Source organism: Pristiophorus japonicus, chromosome 4, assembly GCF_044704955.1.
Source record: "Pristiophorus japonicus isolate sPriJap1 chromosome 4, sPriJap1.hap1, whole genome shotgun sequence".
In the NCBI taxonomy this organism is placed as follows: domain Eukaryota; kingdom Metazoa; phylum Chordata; class Chondrichthyes; family Pristiophoridae; genus Pristiophorus; species Pristiophorus japonicus.
Window position 1 is genome coordinate 92,329,077 of NC_091980.1, and position 16,443 is coordinate 92,345,519.

A 16,443-nucleotide genomic window follows, 5' to 3' on the forward strand; every position below is an offset into this window, starting at 1 on the left:
TGATGTGGTCTCCTCTATATTGGGGAGACCAAGCGCAGATTGGGTGACAGCTTTGTGGAACATCTCCATTCAGTCCGTAAGTGTGATCCTGAGCTTCCGGTCGCCTATCACTTTAATTTTCCACTCCACTCCCACTCTGATATCGCCATCCTCGGACTCCTACACTGTTCCAATGAAGCTCAACATAAGCTTGAGGAACAGCACCTCATCTTTCATTTAGGCACTTTACAGCCTTCTGGACTCAACATCGAGTTCAACAATTTTGGAGCATAACCTCTGTCCATCTTTTGGTCCCTCCCCCCTCTCTTTCCCCCCACCCCCCGAGCTTATGATTTTTTTTCTCTGTTTGTCTTCAATGGCAGTTGGTCATTATTCTGACATTCACATTCTATCTAGATTAATCTTTTTCTAACTCCTGCCATTACCATTTCAATTCAGCACATCATCCGTTTTGTGTCTCTAATTTTTCCTGCCATCCACCCTATCACAGACCTTTTTGTTCTTTCTTCCCCTCCCCCTTTCAATGCTTCTTAAGAATGTGCTCTTTTCGAACATTTGCTAGTTTTGATGAAGGGTTGTCGACCCGAAACGTTAACTCTGTTTTTCTCTCCACAGATGCTGGCTGACCCGCTGAGATTTCCAGCCATTTCTGTTTTTATTTCAGAGTCCAGCATCCACAGTATTTTGCTTTTGCCTTTAAATAGTGCTGTCTAGCTTTAACTGGCTAGCTTCGCACAAACTTGGGTCCCCTGCTGAGCGTTCAGCCACTCAGCAGCGCATTTAGTGTCACAATCATGGAAAAGAGCAGGCAGCACGAAGTTCACTTGCTGCCTACAGTCATCCAAACGGACGCAGGTTAATCACGCATCGTGATCCCTGAGCTTGTTTTCAGGGCATTCCAATTTCTTGGCCTGAGGATATGGATCAAAATGAGAAAATAACATTCTCCATGAAGAGAACATAGGAACAAGAGTAGCCCATTCTGCCCCTCCTGTCTGTTCTACCTTTCAATGAGATCATGACTGATCTGTATCCTAACTCTATCCACCAGCCTTGGCTCCACCTCCCTTATTACTCTTGGCTACCAAACATCTATCAATCTCAGATTTAAAATTATTAATTGAGCTCGTATCCATTGTCTTTTTGTGGGAAAATGTTCCATACTCCTACCGCCCTTTATGTGAAGAAGTGTTTCCTAACTTCTCTGCTGAATGGCCTAACTCTGATTTTAAGGTTATGTTCCCTTATTCTAGAGTCCCCAAAGCAGGAAAAGTTTGTGTATCTACTCTAGCAATTCCTTTCAAAATCCTAAAACCTCAATTAAATCACCCCTTAACCTTCTATATTGCAGGGAATATAAGCCTAGTTTATGCAATCTCTCTCCATAATCTAATTCGTGAAGCCCTGGTAACATTCTGGTGAATCTGTGCTGCACTCCTTCCAAGGTCAATATTACCTTTCCAAGGTCAATATTACCTTTCTAAGATGTGATGCCCAGAACTTGTATTCCAGATGTGGTCTAACCATGGCTTTGTAGCAGAACTTCCTCTTCTTTATATTTTAGCCCTCTAGATATAAAAGCTAACACTCCATTAGCCTTTTTGGTTTTTTTTTGCACCCAACTACTACATTTTAGTGATCTATGTACATGGAACCCTAAATCTCTTTGGACCTCCGCTGTTCCTAGCTTTTCACCATTTAAAAAAAAAAAATACTCTGATCTATCCTTTTTTGGTCCAAGATGAATGACCTCACACTTAACTGTGTTGAAATTCACCTGGCACAGTTTTGCCCACTCACTTAGTCTATCAATGTCTCTGCAATTTTATGCTCCCGTCTGCACTACTTACTATGCCACCAATAGTAATTTTTCAGTAAAAATCAAAAAATCTTTATACAAGGTACCCAACATCCTAATACTTGATGTTGCAGCTTCTGTAGTGTTATTGGATACCCTACGATGCAATTCATATTTTCTTCTAAAGCTCTCTGTACAGGCACCAGCCACTATGATCAAAATGACCAAAATGTTTTGATTTCTGTCATCAATTATCATTGATGGTTTTCTCATTGCACTGTAGGCTTGAAGTGTTGAACTCAGCTAATACCCTACTTCAGGACTAGAGTCCTTCCAAGTGTAAGTTATTTGGCTGAAATCTTACCTCAGTACTAGGGTTCCTGCAAATGCACATTTAACCAATTCCAATACTTAAGAACTACAGCCTCTACAGATGACTTGTGCCAACTAACTTTTATTTATATAGCGCCTTTAACGTAGTAAAACATCCCAAGGCGCTTCACAACAGTGTTACAAGACAAAACAGATAAATTTGACACTGGGCCACAAAAGAAGAAATGAAGGCAGATGACCAAAAGCTTGGTTGAAGAGGTAGGTTTGAAGGAGTGTCTTAAAGGAGGAAAGGGAGGTGGAGAGGTTTAAGGAGGTAGTTCCAGAACTTGGGGCTTAAACAGCTGAAGGCACGGTCACCGATGGTTGAGCAGTTATAATGAGGGATGTTCAAGAGGGCAGAATTTGAGGAGCGCAGACATCTTGTGGGGTTGTGAGGCTAAAAAAGATTAGAGATAGGGATTCTGTATTGATTACATTGATTCTGGCATCTCAACTCAAGCACCGTACTGCTTAGCTTACTTTTCTCGTCCATGTTCTCTCTGGACCATGGGTCTTACTTACTAATAAGCACTAAAACTTACATTTTCCCCAATATTCTAGGTAAATTTAGTTTTGCCTAGATAACATGCATTACACCACAAATAGAGTGGTTGCATAAAGAATTGGTATAAATATTAAGCTGCTTAGTTGCTGGAATTAATAATTGATATAATCTTGCTCGCTCTTTCCCTTACTCACTCACTCACTCACTCACACACACACGCTTTTAGTTATATTAAACATTGTTGAAAGCATATTTAGAAAAGATGCAAATTAACTGAATCTTCTCAAGCTTCATATTTCTTGGTCTCCACAACAGTAAACCCAGAACCTCAACAGATGTAAATTGTGCCCATATAATGTAATAAAAAAGGCACTCCTGTGTTGTCGGTCTCCTTTCAGAAAAAGTTTGAAAGGATACATAATTAGTACTATTTTTGTTTGTAACATTATATTTTGCACCGCTGGCCATGAAGGAACTTTTAAAAGAAGGTATAACACAAATATTAATGTTTAAAACTATATATTTATTTCCACACAAAGGGTAGTGGAAATCTGGAACTCGCTCAAATGGTTGTTGATACTAGGCTAGTTTTTTTTCAAGACAAATCGACAGACTTTTATTAAGGGTATCAAGGGATATGGAGCAAAGGTGGGCAAATCGAGTTGAGATGCAAATCAGCAATGATCTACTTGAATGCTGGAACAGCCACCAGGGGCTGAATGGCCTACTTCTGTTCCTGTGTACAATTGAAAGAAAAACTGTTGAATCAGATAGTCATAACATGGTTTTGTGTTTTAGTTTCTGTAATGCAGCCAGGGTTGAAAGTAGATTTTTTTTGTATTGTATCTAGCTTTGGTTTCCTTAAAAAAAAATATATTTTTTTTTTCTGCTCATTTGAAGTTCTGGCTAATGATATTGGTCTGACCTTGATTAAATTATCTGTGTAACTAAATATTAAAGTTGGTTTAACCATACCCAGCTTATTCCCATGATTATGGTTGAGTGCTCAAAAATAAATGAAGAGCTGCCGAATACAAAGCAGTACATTTTGGCCTTCTATGCATGCACAACCTCAATATCCAGCAAGGTGACCATTCCAGCTCATCTTGTTTAAATTCTGACCTGTGCCTGTGAACAACACCATGGAAGATTCCCTGGTTTAAAATATTAGATTAAGTTCCTTAAGTATTTGCATCACAGTCTAGTATGTTGGATTATCGTGTATATAATTTCTTAATATTTTTGTGTATTTTTACTCGAGCTAGAAAATTAATCCTAATTTAATTGAGTGGTCAGGGTGTAGAGCAGAAATAAAAAAATTATACACACACAATGAAAATATCAGTGCAAGTGTCCAGTACAAATGCTTTAGTGACTTAGCCAATCTCTCGAATTGTTGTTCTACTCACATTAATCATTGCCTGTGCGCTTTGTTTTTTTCCACTTGGTTATCATATTATGGATTCTGGGTTTGTAATGGTTAGCAATAAAATATTGCTCACTACTGCTTTCTTTATCTTTAGTACCATGTAAATAAGATGAAAGAAACCACTGTGTTGAGACTTGCATAGATTAAAAAATGTAAATGCCAGTATTCCTGAACTCAGACGAATTTGTCATGAAGGATGTAATAAAAATTCAAATGAATTTTTGCTGGTTGAAATGGGAGAAGAATGGATGACAAAATACGACACAATCAAATACAATGCTTGAAATGTGGGAGGCTGGTTTTATCCCCTCTCTTTAGGGAGCTTGGTGTATGTCTCCATTGCTGCCCTACATCCTGACCTCTCAATTAAACTAGTATTTCTTTCCTGGCTTGGATAAACATGGCTTGTATTCTCTTGGATTTAAATGGTTGAGGGGTGATCTAATTGGTAGGGTTTCTGTAGGGTAGATTCAGAGAAACTATTTCCTCTGGTGGAGGAATCCAGAACATAAGAACATAGAAAACTTGCAGTCTGGGCAGTGAAGGGCCAAATAAACTTTTAACATAATTAAACGTGAGGTGATGCACTTCGGTAGGAAAAACAGAAGCATCACCTACACCTTAGAAAATAAGAAACTGAATGCGGTAGCAGATCAAAGGGATCTAAGGATACAGGTGAACAAATCATTTAAAAGCAACATCACAGGTCAGCAAAGCATTTAAAAATGCTAACACGGCACTGGGATTTATTTCTTTGGGTATAGAATTCAAAAGTCGTGAAGATATGTTAAAATTGTATAGGACCCTGCTCCGGCCACACTTAAGAGTACTGTGTGCAGGTTGGTAGAGGACCTTTGTCTTGCATAAGAACATAAGAACATAAGAAATAGGAACAGGAGTAGGCCATGTGGTCCCTCGAGCCTGCTCCGCCATTCAATAAGATCACGGCTGATCTGATCATGGACTCAGCTCCACTTCCCTGCCCGCTCCCCATAACCCCTTATCCCCTTATCGCTTAAGAAACTGTCTATTTCTGTCTTAAATTTATTCAGTGTCCCAGCTTCTACAGCTCCCCGAGGTAGAAAATTCCACAGATTTACAACCCTCCGAGAGAAGAAATTCCTCCTCATCTCTGTTTTAAATGGGCGGCCCCTTATTCTAAGATCATGCCCTCTAGTTCTAGTCTCCCCCATCAGTGAAAACATCCTCTCTGCATCCACCTTGTTAAGCCTCCTCATAATCTTATAAGTTTTGATAAGATCACACCTCATTCTTCTGAATTCCAATGAGTAGAGGCCCAACCTACTCAACCATAAGTCAGTGCCCTCATCTCCGGAATCAACCTAGTGAACCTTCTCTGAATTGCCTCCAAAGCAAGTTTGTCCTTTCGTAAATATGGAAACCAAAACTGCCGCAGTATTCCAGGTGTGGCCTCACCAATGCCTTATATAGCTGTAGCAAGACTTCCCTGCTTTTATACTCCATCCCCTTTGCAATAAAGGCCAAGATTCCATTGGCCTTCCTGATCACTTGCTGTACCTGCATATTATCCTTTGTGTTTCATGCACAAGTACCCCCAGGTCCCGCTGTACTGCGGCACTTTGCAATCTTTCTCCATTTAAATAATAACTTGCTCTTTGATTTTTTTTCTGCCAAAGTGCAAAACCTCACACTTTCCAACATTATACTCCATCTGCCAATTTCTTGCTCATTCACTTAGCCTGTCTATGTCCTTTTGCAGATTTTTTGTGTCCTTCTCACACATTGCTTTTCCTCCCATCTTTGTATCGTCAGCAAACTTGGCTATGTTACACTCAGTCCCTTCTTCCAAGTCATTAATATAGATTATAAATAGTTGTGGTCCCAACACTGATCCCTGCAGCACCCCACTAGTTACTGGTTGCCAACCAGAGAATGAACCACTTATCCCGACTCTCTCTTCTCTGTTAGTTAGTCAATCCTCTATGCATGCGAATATATTTCCCCCAGCCCCGTGAACTTTTATCTTGTGCAGTAACCTCTTATGTGGCACCTTGTCAAAATGCCTTCTGGAAGTCCAAATACACCACGTCCACTGGTTCCCTTTTATCCACCCTGTTCGTTACATCCTCAGAAGAATTCCAGCAAATTTGTCAAACATGACTTCCCCTTCATAAATCCATGCTGACTTTGCCTGACCGAATTTTGCTTTTCCAAATATCCTGCTACTGCTTCTTTAATAATGGACTTCAATATTTTCCCAACCACAGATGTTAGTCTAACTGATGGTTAATGTGAGGCCCAGACTCTCATATGCTTCGGTGAAGGTGTCAATGGTGGTTTGGAGTTTGGCCTCCGAAAGTGCATAGACGCAAGCGTCGCCTGCATACTGTAGTTCAATGACAGAGTTGGAACAACCTTGAATCTCTACCAACCTGCCCCCGCCACATGGCACTGCCCCTGATTATCAAGATCCATGACGAGACCTTGAACAATGTGGATCACGTTCCATACCTTGGGAGCGATCTGAGATGGGCGTCAGCGTTAAATCTCTCTGACCTTCTGCCGTAAAGTGTCGCCGTCCTAAGCAACGGCATGGCAATGCTCGTTTCCTGCGATTCAGGAGGTCAGGGGCCATCATTACATGTGCAGAAGAGGAGACCGAGAGGGGGAGAAGAGAGTGACTGAAAGCGTGTGTGGGTGTGGTGTGTGCTTGTTTGGCTGTTATGGGAGGCACGAGAGAGATTCACCAGTAGCAAAAAGCCTACTAAGCACCAAGAACATAGTTGACAATGAGTTTTTGTCCAACAAATAAGATATGACATGTAAAGGATGGAGGGGAGGCCCTGGAGCTGTTAGCCAGGAACACTGGTGGTAGAGGGCTCCCAGTGGTCCCGAAGCACGGCACTGCATATGACCGACACACCCAGCCTTGTAAATACTACCAACTTTCTTTCAGGCAAAGCGCTCATTTATGAGCTCCTGACGCAAGATTTTTGCAGCTATGATGCCACCAAGGGCCCTTTCATGCGGTCTACAGGAGGGGCGGGGGCATGGCTTCACCATCAGCCTGATTGTCTGGCCAGAGGTCAGCATCCACCTCCTCGTCCTCCTCTTCCTTTCTTTCCTGAGGTGGACCATCACACCCTTCTGGTAATTCTTGTCCCCTCCTGATAGCCAAGTTGTGCAGCATGGAGCACACCACCACGAATTGAGCTACCTGCTCAGAGTGGTATTGGAGCTCGCCTCCTGAGTGGTCCAGGTATCTAAAGCGCTGCTTAAGCACTCCAATGGTTTTCTCCACGATATTGTGAGTGGCTCTGTGGCTCTCGTATTGCTTCTCGGCTTTGGTGTGGCTGTCGCGCAGGGTGGGGGTCATCAGCCAGGTGGCGAGGCCATATCCTTTGTCACCAAGCATCCAGCATTGACCTTGTGGCTGATTGTTAAACAAGTCAGATACAGTGCTCTCACGCAGGCTGTGAGCATCATGGATGCTGCCCGGAAATTTAGCATTCACTGCCATAATAATTTGCTGGTGGTCGACAACGAGTTGCACATTCAGGGAGTGGAATCCCTTGCGGTTCCTGAAAACCTCTGCATTCGGAAAAGGTGCCCACATCGCAATGTGCATACAGTCTAATGCTCCCTGCACCTCGAGGAAGTTAGCAATTTGTTAGAATCCTAGAGCCCTCTCAGTCTGAGCCTCCCTGGTCATAGGGAAGCTGATAAAGTCCATCCTACATTCGTACAGGGCTTCAGTGACCTGTCTAATGTAGCAATGTGTGGCATGCTGAGACAGACTGCAAATTCGCCGGCTGAGGCCTGAAAAGAACCCAACACATAGAACGACAGTGCCGCAGTGACTTTGACCTCGACGGACAGTGCCGTACTGATGGTGCTGGCAGGCTGCAGATCTCACTGATAACCTCTTTGTGGAAGCGCAGTCTCCGAAGGCAGGTGGTGTCGGGCAAGTTGAGGTAAGACTGCTTCTCCCTGTACTTGCGGGGGTGGGTATAACGTTTGGTCCTCCTCATCAGTCTGTCACGTCTTACATTGGGCACATGATGCTGTTGAGCATACCTTCTGCCATCTCGAGTCTGCAGCATGTAAATGGTCATCAAGAGAGGGTGGGAAAGGACAGGCCCCATTCCAATAGCTATCTGTTTTCCACCGATTTGTCACAGAATGAATGTCCCCACGAAAACACCTATTAAATTCTAGTTGTCCATCGTATGATAAAGATATTTGTCCAGCTGTTCATTTCACCTCAAGACCTCCAGAGTACATCCAAACTCCCCCAAGGTTGAAGCAGAGCAGCCTTTTAAATGATGCAACATGTGATTTAGAACATGGGGTCGATACTGCTGTGAGTAGTTCTGGTTAGTTCCACTTTTTCCAGGTGGTTTTTTGGGCGAGCGATATTGTGAGCGAGATGTGTGCAAGGTGGTGAAAGTGACGCTTTGCGATATACTGAGCGTTAGTTTCGGCAAATGTGATCTCTACGACAAAGTAAAGTGGGCAGTCGTTATTATTGAATCTCGGCATTCATTATGTGCGGAAAGTAACGCTGGGCAATATTATGGGCGTTGGTTTCGCCCATTCTGATGAGTCCGCCCAAAAAAAGTGGGCGGGTAATATTTTTTCCGGGCGTTGCGTCCACGGGGAAAGTAACGCTCGGCGATAAGTGTCCGAAAAATGGGTGTCAGTTTCCATTTTGTGGCTAAATGGGCGATATCTGGGCATTATACCTCATTTCAGCAGTAAAATGGACGTTAAGTGGGCGTTATAAGTGTAAAATCTGGCCCATGATCTTCACCGTGCGACAACTACAAGAGAAATGCAGGGAACAGCACCAACCCTTGTACATGACCGTCTTTGACCACACATAGGCCTTTGACACTGTCAACCGTGAGAGACTATGGAGCGTCCTCCTCTATTTTGGCTGCCCCCAAAAATTGTCACCAACAATCCGCCTGCTCCACGACGACATGCAAGCCGTGATCCTGACCAACGGATCCACGACAGACCCAATCCACGTCCGGACCAGGGTCAAGCAGGGCTGCGTCATTGCGCCAACGCTCTTCTCGATCTTTCTTGCTGCAATGCTACATCTCACTCTAAACAAGCTCTCCGGTGGAATGGCACTAAACTATAGAACCAACAGGAACCTGTTCAGTCTTCGTCGCCTCCAGGCTAGATCCAAGGTCGTCCCATCCTCCGTCATCAAACTACAGTATGCAGACGATGCTTGCGCCTGCATACATTCAGAGGCCAATCTCCAAGCCATCATCAACATCTTCACTGAGGTGTACGTAGAAAATAGGTGCAGGAGCAGACCATTCGGCCATTCGAGCCTGCACCACCATTCAATATGATCATGGCTGATCATGCAACTTCAGTACCCCATTCCTGCCTTCTCTCCATACTCCCTGATCCCTTTAACCGTAAGGGCCACATCTAACTCCCTTTTGAATATATCCAACAAACTGGACTCAACAACTTTCTGTGGTAGAGAATTCCATAGGTTCACAATTCTGTGGGTGAAAAAATTTCTCCTCATCTCTGTCCTAGATGGCTTACCCCTTATCCTTAGACTGTGACCCCTAGTTCTGGACATCCCCAACATCGGGAACATTCTTCCTGCATCTAACCTGTCCAATCCCGTCAGAATTTTATATGTTTCTATGAGATCCCCTCTCATTCATCTAAATTCCAGTGAATATCAGCTGAGTCGATCCAGTCTTTCTTCATATGTCAGTTCTGCCATCCCGGGAATCAGTCTGGTGAACCTTCGCTGCGCTCCTTCAAAAGCAAGGAATGTCCTTCCTCAGATTAGGAGACCAAAACTGCACATAATACTCAAGGTATGGTCTCACCAAGGCCCTGTACAACTGCAGCAAGACCTCCCTGCTCCTATACTCAAATCCTCTCACTATGAAGGCCAACATGCCATTTGCTTTCTTAACTGCCTGCTGTACCTGCATGCCTAAACGTGGTTGCAGGATGGACAAGACTGGGAATTAAACATACAGGGGTATCTGACAATTTGGAAGGATAGACAAGAAGGGAAAGGAGGTGGGGTAGCTCTGTTAATAAAGGATGATATCAGGGCAGTTGTGAGAGATGATATTGGCTCCAATGAATAAAATGTTAAATCATTGTGGATGGAGATTAGAGATAGTAAGGGGGAAAAAGTCACTGGTGGGCGTAGTTTATAGGCCCCCAAATAATAACTTCACGGTGGGACGGACAATAATCAAGGGAATAATAGAGGCATCTGAAAAAGAAATGGCAGTAATCATGGGGGATTTTAACCTACATATCGATTGGTCAAATAAAATCGCACGGGGTAGCCTGGAGGAGGAATTCATAAAATGCATATGGGATTGTTTCTTAGAACAGTATGTTACAGAACCTACAAGGGAGCAAGCTTTCTTAGATCTGGTCCTGTGTAATGAGACAGGAATAATAAACGATCTCCTCATAAAAGATCCTCTCGGAATGAGTGATCACAGTATGGTTGAATTTGTAATATAGATTGAGGGTGAGGAAGTAGTGTCTCAAACGAGCATATACTATGCTTAAACAAAGGGGACTACAGTGGGATGAGGGCAGAGCTAGCTAAAGTAGACTGGGAACATAGACTAAATGGTGGCACAATTGAGGAACAGTGGAGGACTTTTAAGGAGCTCTTTCATAGTGCGCGACAAAAATATATTCCAGTGAAAAAGAAGGGCGGTAAGAGAAGCGATAACCAAGGAAATAAAGGAGAGTATCAAATTAAAAACCAATGCAGATAAGGTGGCCAAGGTTAGTGAGAAACTAGAAGATTGGGAAAATTTTAAACGACAGCAAAGTATGACTAAGAAAGCAATAAAGAAAGGAAAGATAGATTACGAAAGTAAACTTGCGCAAAACATAAAAACAGATAGTAAAAGCTTTTACCGATATACAAAAAGGAAAAGAGTGACTAAAGTAAATGTTGGTCCTTTAGAAGATGAGAAGGGGGATTTAGTAATGGGAAATGTGGAAATGGCTGAGACCTTAAACAATTATTTTGCTTCAGTCTTCACAGTGGAAGACACAAAAACCATGCCAAAAATTGCTGGTCACGGGAATGTGGGAAGGGAGGACCTTGAGACAATCACTATCACTAGGGAGGTAGTGCTGGACAGGCTAATGGGACTCAAGGTAGACAAGTCCTCTGGTCCTGATGAAATGCATCCCAGGGTATTAAAAGAGATGGCAGAGGTTATAGCAGATGCTTTGGTTATAATCTACCAAAATTCTCTGGACTCTGGGGAGGTACCAGTGGATTGGAAAGCAGCTAATGTAATGCCTCTGTTTAAAAAAAGGGGGCAGACAAAAGGCAGGTAACTATAGGCCGGTTAGTTTAACATCTGTAGTGGAGAAAATGCTTGAAGCTATCATTAAGGAAGAAATAGCGGGACATCTAGATAGGAATAGTGCAATCAAGCAGATGCAACATGGATTCATGAAGGGGAAATCATGTTTAATTAATTTACTGGAATTCTTTGAAGATATAACGAGCATGGTGGATAGAGGTGTACCGATGGATGTGGTGTATTTAGATTTCCAAAAGGCATTCGATAAGGTGCCACACAAAAGGTTACTGCATAAGATAAAGGTACGCGGAGTCAGCGGAAATGTATTGGCATGGATAGAGAATTGGCTGGCTAACAGAAAGCAGAGAGTTGGGATCAATGGGTCCTTTTCAGGTTGGAAATCGGTGGTTAGTGGTGTGCCACAGGGATTGGTGCTGAGACCACAACTGTTTACAATATACATCGATGACCTGGAGGAGGGGACAGAGTGTAGTGTAACAAAATTTGCTGATGACACAAAGATTAGTGGGGAAGCGGATTGTGTAGAGGACACAGAGAGGCTGCAAAGAGATTTGGATAGGTTAAGCGAATGGGCTAAGGTTTGGCAGATGGAATACAATGTAGGAAAATGTGAGGTCATCCACCTGGGAAAAAAAACAGTAAAAGGGAATATTATTTGAATGGGGAGAAATTACAACATGCTGCGGTGCAGAGGGACCTGGGTGTCCTTGTGCATGAATCCCAAAAAGTTAGTTTGCAGGTACAGCAGGTAATCAGGAAGGCGAATGGAATGTTGGCCTTCATTGCAAGAGGGATGTAGCACAAAAGCAGGGAGGTCCTGCTGCAACTGTACAGGGTATTGGTGAGGCCGCACCTGGAATACTGCGTGCAGTTTTGGTCACCTTACTTAAGGAAGGATATACTGGCTTTGGAGGGGGTACGCAGACGATTCACTAGGCTGATTCCAGAGATGAGGGGGTTACCTTATGATGATAGATTGAGTAGACTGGGTCTTTACTCGTTGGAGTTCAGAAGGATGATGGGTGATCTTATAGAAACATTTAAAATAATGAAAGGGATAGACAAGATAGAGGTAGAGAGGTTGTTTCCACTGGTCGGGGAGACTAGAACTAGGGAACACAGCCTCAAAATACAGGGGAGCCAATTTAAAACTGAGTTGAGAAGAGGGTTGTGAATCTCTGGAATTCTCTGCCCAAGGAAGCAGTTGAGGCCAGCTCATTGAATGTATTCAAGTCACAGATAGATAGATTTTTAACCAATAAGGGAATTAAGGGTTATGGGGAGCGGGCGGGTAAGTGGAGCTGAGTCCACGGCCAGATCAGCCATGATCTTTTTGAATGGCGGAGCAGGCTCGAGGGGCTCGATGGCCTACTCCTGTTCCTAATTCTTATGTTCTTATGATAGACGTACCAACGACCGTGTTCTCGCTCAAGCCAACATCCGCAGCATCGAAGCACTGACCACACTCGGCGAGCTCCGTTGGGTGGGCCACATCGTCCGCATGCCCGACACAAGACTCCCTAAGCAAGCGCTCTACTCGGAACTCTTTCACGGCAAGCTAGTCCCAGGTGGGCAGAGGAAATATTTCAAGCACACCCTCAAAGCCTTCCTGATAAAATGCAACATCCCCACCAACACCTGGGATTCCCTGGCCCAAGACCATCCAAAGTGGAGGAAGAGCATCCGGGAGGGTGCTGAGCACCTCGAGTCTCAACGAGAGCATGCAGAAATCAAGTGCAGACAGGGGAAGGAGTGTGTGGCAAACTAGACTTCCCACCCACCCTTTCCTTCATCCACTGTCTGCCGCACCTGTTAGAGACTCTAATTCCCGCCATTGCACTGTAGTCACCTGAGAACTCACTTTTAGAGTGGAAGCAAGTCTTCCTCGATTTCGAGGGACTGCTTATGATGATGAGGTATGAGATTATTCGTCCACAGGATCAGGTACACACCAGTATGTAGGGCAGGTTTAATGTACCATTGTGAGATAACATTGTGATTTAATGATGCACATTATCTTCTAGCTACTCTTGCGTTCCGTCTGTTAGACGAGAGCTAATTTACCACCACTTCTGTGCCAAGCTACCTATTTGGTAATTCTGGTGGAACTAGGGCGACCAAATCAGAATTTGGTTCTCTCTCCTCGTGTTTTTTTTTTACAGAACATTTACACCACTACAGGTTATTATAGGAAAGTCTTGGTTTAATGAGGGCATTACTTAGTTTTAAAAAATATTTATTTGTTACCTTTATTGTCTTATTACTGGATTAATGTAGTTTAAACACAGCCATATAAATACAATATTTAACAGTATAGGCTAGCAAAACCAAGTGTAAATTGTCATATATATATCACCTGTCATTGTAAATAATAGCCAATGAGCATGTAATTTTATCTTTTCTGAATTAAATTGAAATGCGGTTAGTTTTTTTCAAAACTTTACATGACCAACTAATGCATAACTTTCATGTTTGTTGTTTACCTTGTAGAGACTATAAAATGACTGGAGAAGTGTCATTGAACATCAATATCAAAGAGCCTCGATGGGACCAGGGTACTTTTATTGGGAGAGCAAAACACTTCTTCACAGTTACTGACCCCAGGAATATTCTTCTATCAAGTGCCCAGTTGGACAATGCTAGAAAGATAATACATGATTATAGGTATAGTATAGCAGAGTTTTGGTATGACATTGCAGCCTGTCTTCTATTTTTACTTAGATATATTTCTGATGTACTGCAATTTTATCACTCAATTTGATCTTGACTCTTTTAAATTAAACAATGGGGAAAAAGGAATGTACGTTGTGTAGACTGAACTCCTTTCTTTGTGAATAGGAACCCTTTGAGAAAAAAGTGAGTGATATTCTGAATATAATATAATATAACAGGAGCAAAAAATTACCATCAGAGAACAAGCTATTTAACATGGGCAGTGAGCACAGAACTAAAGCTGCATAAAATTAGTAAGCCTCAAACAAGACTTGAGACTGGAAGGGTTGACCCAACCTTACACCTTCATGTTAGCTGTGGTTCAATGGGTAGCACATTTGACTCTGATTCAGAAGGGACTTAAAACATAAGAAATAGGAGCAGGAGTAGGCCATTTGGCCCCTCGAGGCTGCTCCGCCATTCAATAAGATCATGGCTAATCTGATCTTTGCCTCAACTCCACTTCGTTGCCGACTCACCACAACCCTTGACTCTCATCGTTCAAAAATCTGTCTATCTCCACCTTAAATATATTTAATGACCTAGCCTCCACAGCTCTCTGGGGTAGAGAATTCCAAAGATTCACGACCCTCTGAGAGAAGAAATTCCTCCTCATTTCCATTTTAAGTGGGCGACCCCTTATTCTGAAACCATGCCCCCTACTTCTAGATTCCCCCACTAGGGGAAACATCCTCTCTGCATCTACCCTGTAGAGCCCCCTCAGAATATTATACGTTTCAATAAGATCACCTCTTATTTTTCTAAACTCCAACCTGCTCAACATTTCTTCATAAGACAAACCACCTCATCTCTGGAATCAACCTAGTGAATCTTCTCTGAACTGCCTCCAATGCAAGGAGAACAAAACTGTATGTAGTACTCCAGGTGTGGTCTCACCAGTTATGCATTAGCTGGTCATGTAAAGTTTTTTAAAAAACTAATCTCATTTCAATTTAATTCAGAAAAGATAAAATTACATGCTCATTGGCTATTATTTACAATGACAGGTGATATATATATGACAATTTAACCTTGGTTTTGCTCGCCTATTGTGTTAAATATTGTATTTATATGGCTGTAAGTTTAAACTACATTAATCCAGTAGTAAGACAATAAAAGTAACAAATAAATATTTTTAAAAACTAAGTAATGCCCTCATTATACCAACATTTTCCTATAATATCTGCATGCTAATATTTTATGTTTCATGTACAAGGACCCCCTGATCCCGCTATACCACAGCATTTTGTAATCTCTTCCCGCTTTAAATAATTTAGGTTTTTTATTTTTCCTACCAAAGTGGATAACCTCACATTTTCCCACATTATCCCACATTATAGTCCATCTGCCAAATTTTTGCCCACTCACTTAGCCTATCTATATTCCTTTGCAGACTCTTTGCGTCCTCCTCATAACTTGCTTTCCCATCTATCTTTGTATCATCAAATTTGGCTGCATTACACTTGGTCCCTTCGTCCAAGTTATTAATATAGATTGTAATTAGTTGAGGCCCCAGCACTGATCCCTGTTGCACCCCACTAGTTACTGTTTGCCAACCTGAAAATGACCCATTGATCTCGACACTCTGTTTTCTGTTAGTTGGCCAATCCTCTATCAGTGCGAATATATTACCCCAACCCCGTGAGCTCTTATCTTGTGCAGTAACCTTTTATGTGGCACCTTATTGAATGCCTTCTGGAAATCCAAATACATGACATCTACTGGTTCCCCTTCATCCACCTTACTCGTTACATCCTCAAAGAACTCCACCAAATTTGTCAAACATGATTTCCCTTTCATAAACCATGCTGACTATTTGACTGTATTATAATTTTCTTCATGACCTGCTACTTCCTTAATAATGGACTCCAGCATTTTCCCAATGACAGATGTTAGGCTAACTGGTCTATAGTTTCCTGCTTTCTGTCTCTCTCCTTTCTTAAATAGGGGTGTTACATTTGCGGTTTTCAAATCCGCTGGGACCGCTCCAGAATCCGGGGAATTTTGGTAGATTACAACCAATACATCCACTATCTCTGCAGCCACTTCTTTTAAGACTCTCGGGTGCAGGGCATCAGGTCCAGGGGACTTGTCCACCTTTAGTCCCATTAATTTGCCTATTAATTTTTCTCTAGTAATAGTGATTGTTTTAAGTTCCCCCCCTCCCAATAGCCCCTTGATTATTAATTATTGGGATGCTTTTAGTGTCTTATACCGTGAAGACCGATACAAAATATTTGTTCAAAGTCTCTGCCATTTCCCTCTTTCCCATTATTAATTC

General features: G+C 42.5%; 1 protein-coding gene across 2 annotated transcripts in view; it reads left to right on the top strand.

Moving 5' to 3' along the window:
• The window catches only part of LOC139262119 (sideroflexin-1), a 141,950-nt gene that overhangs the window by 53,119 nt on the left and 72,388 nt on the right, over positions 1-16,443 (top strand). Inside the window, exons 1-2 of one of the 2 annotated variants that reach the window (XM_070877270.1) lie at positions 12,936-13,018; positions 13,941-14,114. In XM_070877270.1, the coding sequence (XP_070733371.1) occupies positions 13,951-14,114 (164 nt within the window). In that variant the 5' untranslated portion in view covers positions 12,936-13,018; positions 13,941-13,950. Of the gene's footprint in view, positions 1-12,935; positions 13,019-13,940; positions 14,115-16,443 lie in introns of those variants that run through there. The other variant, XM_070877269.1, reaches the window with a different exon arrangement.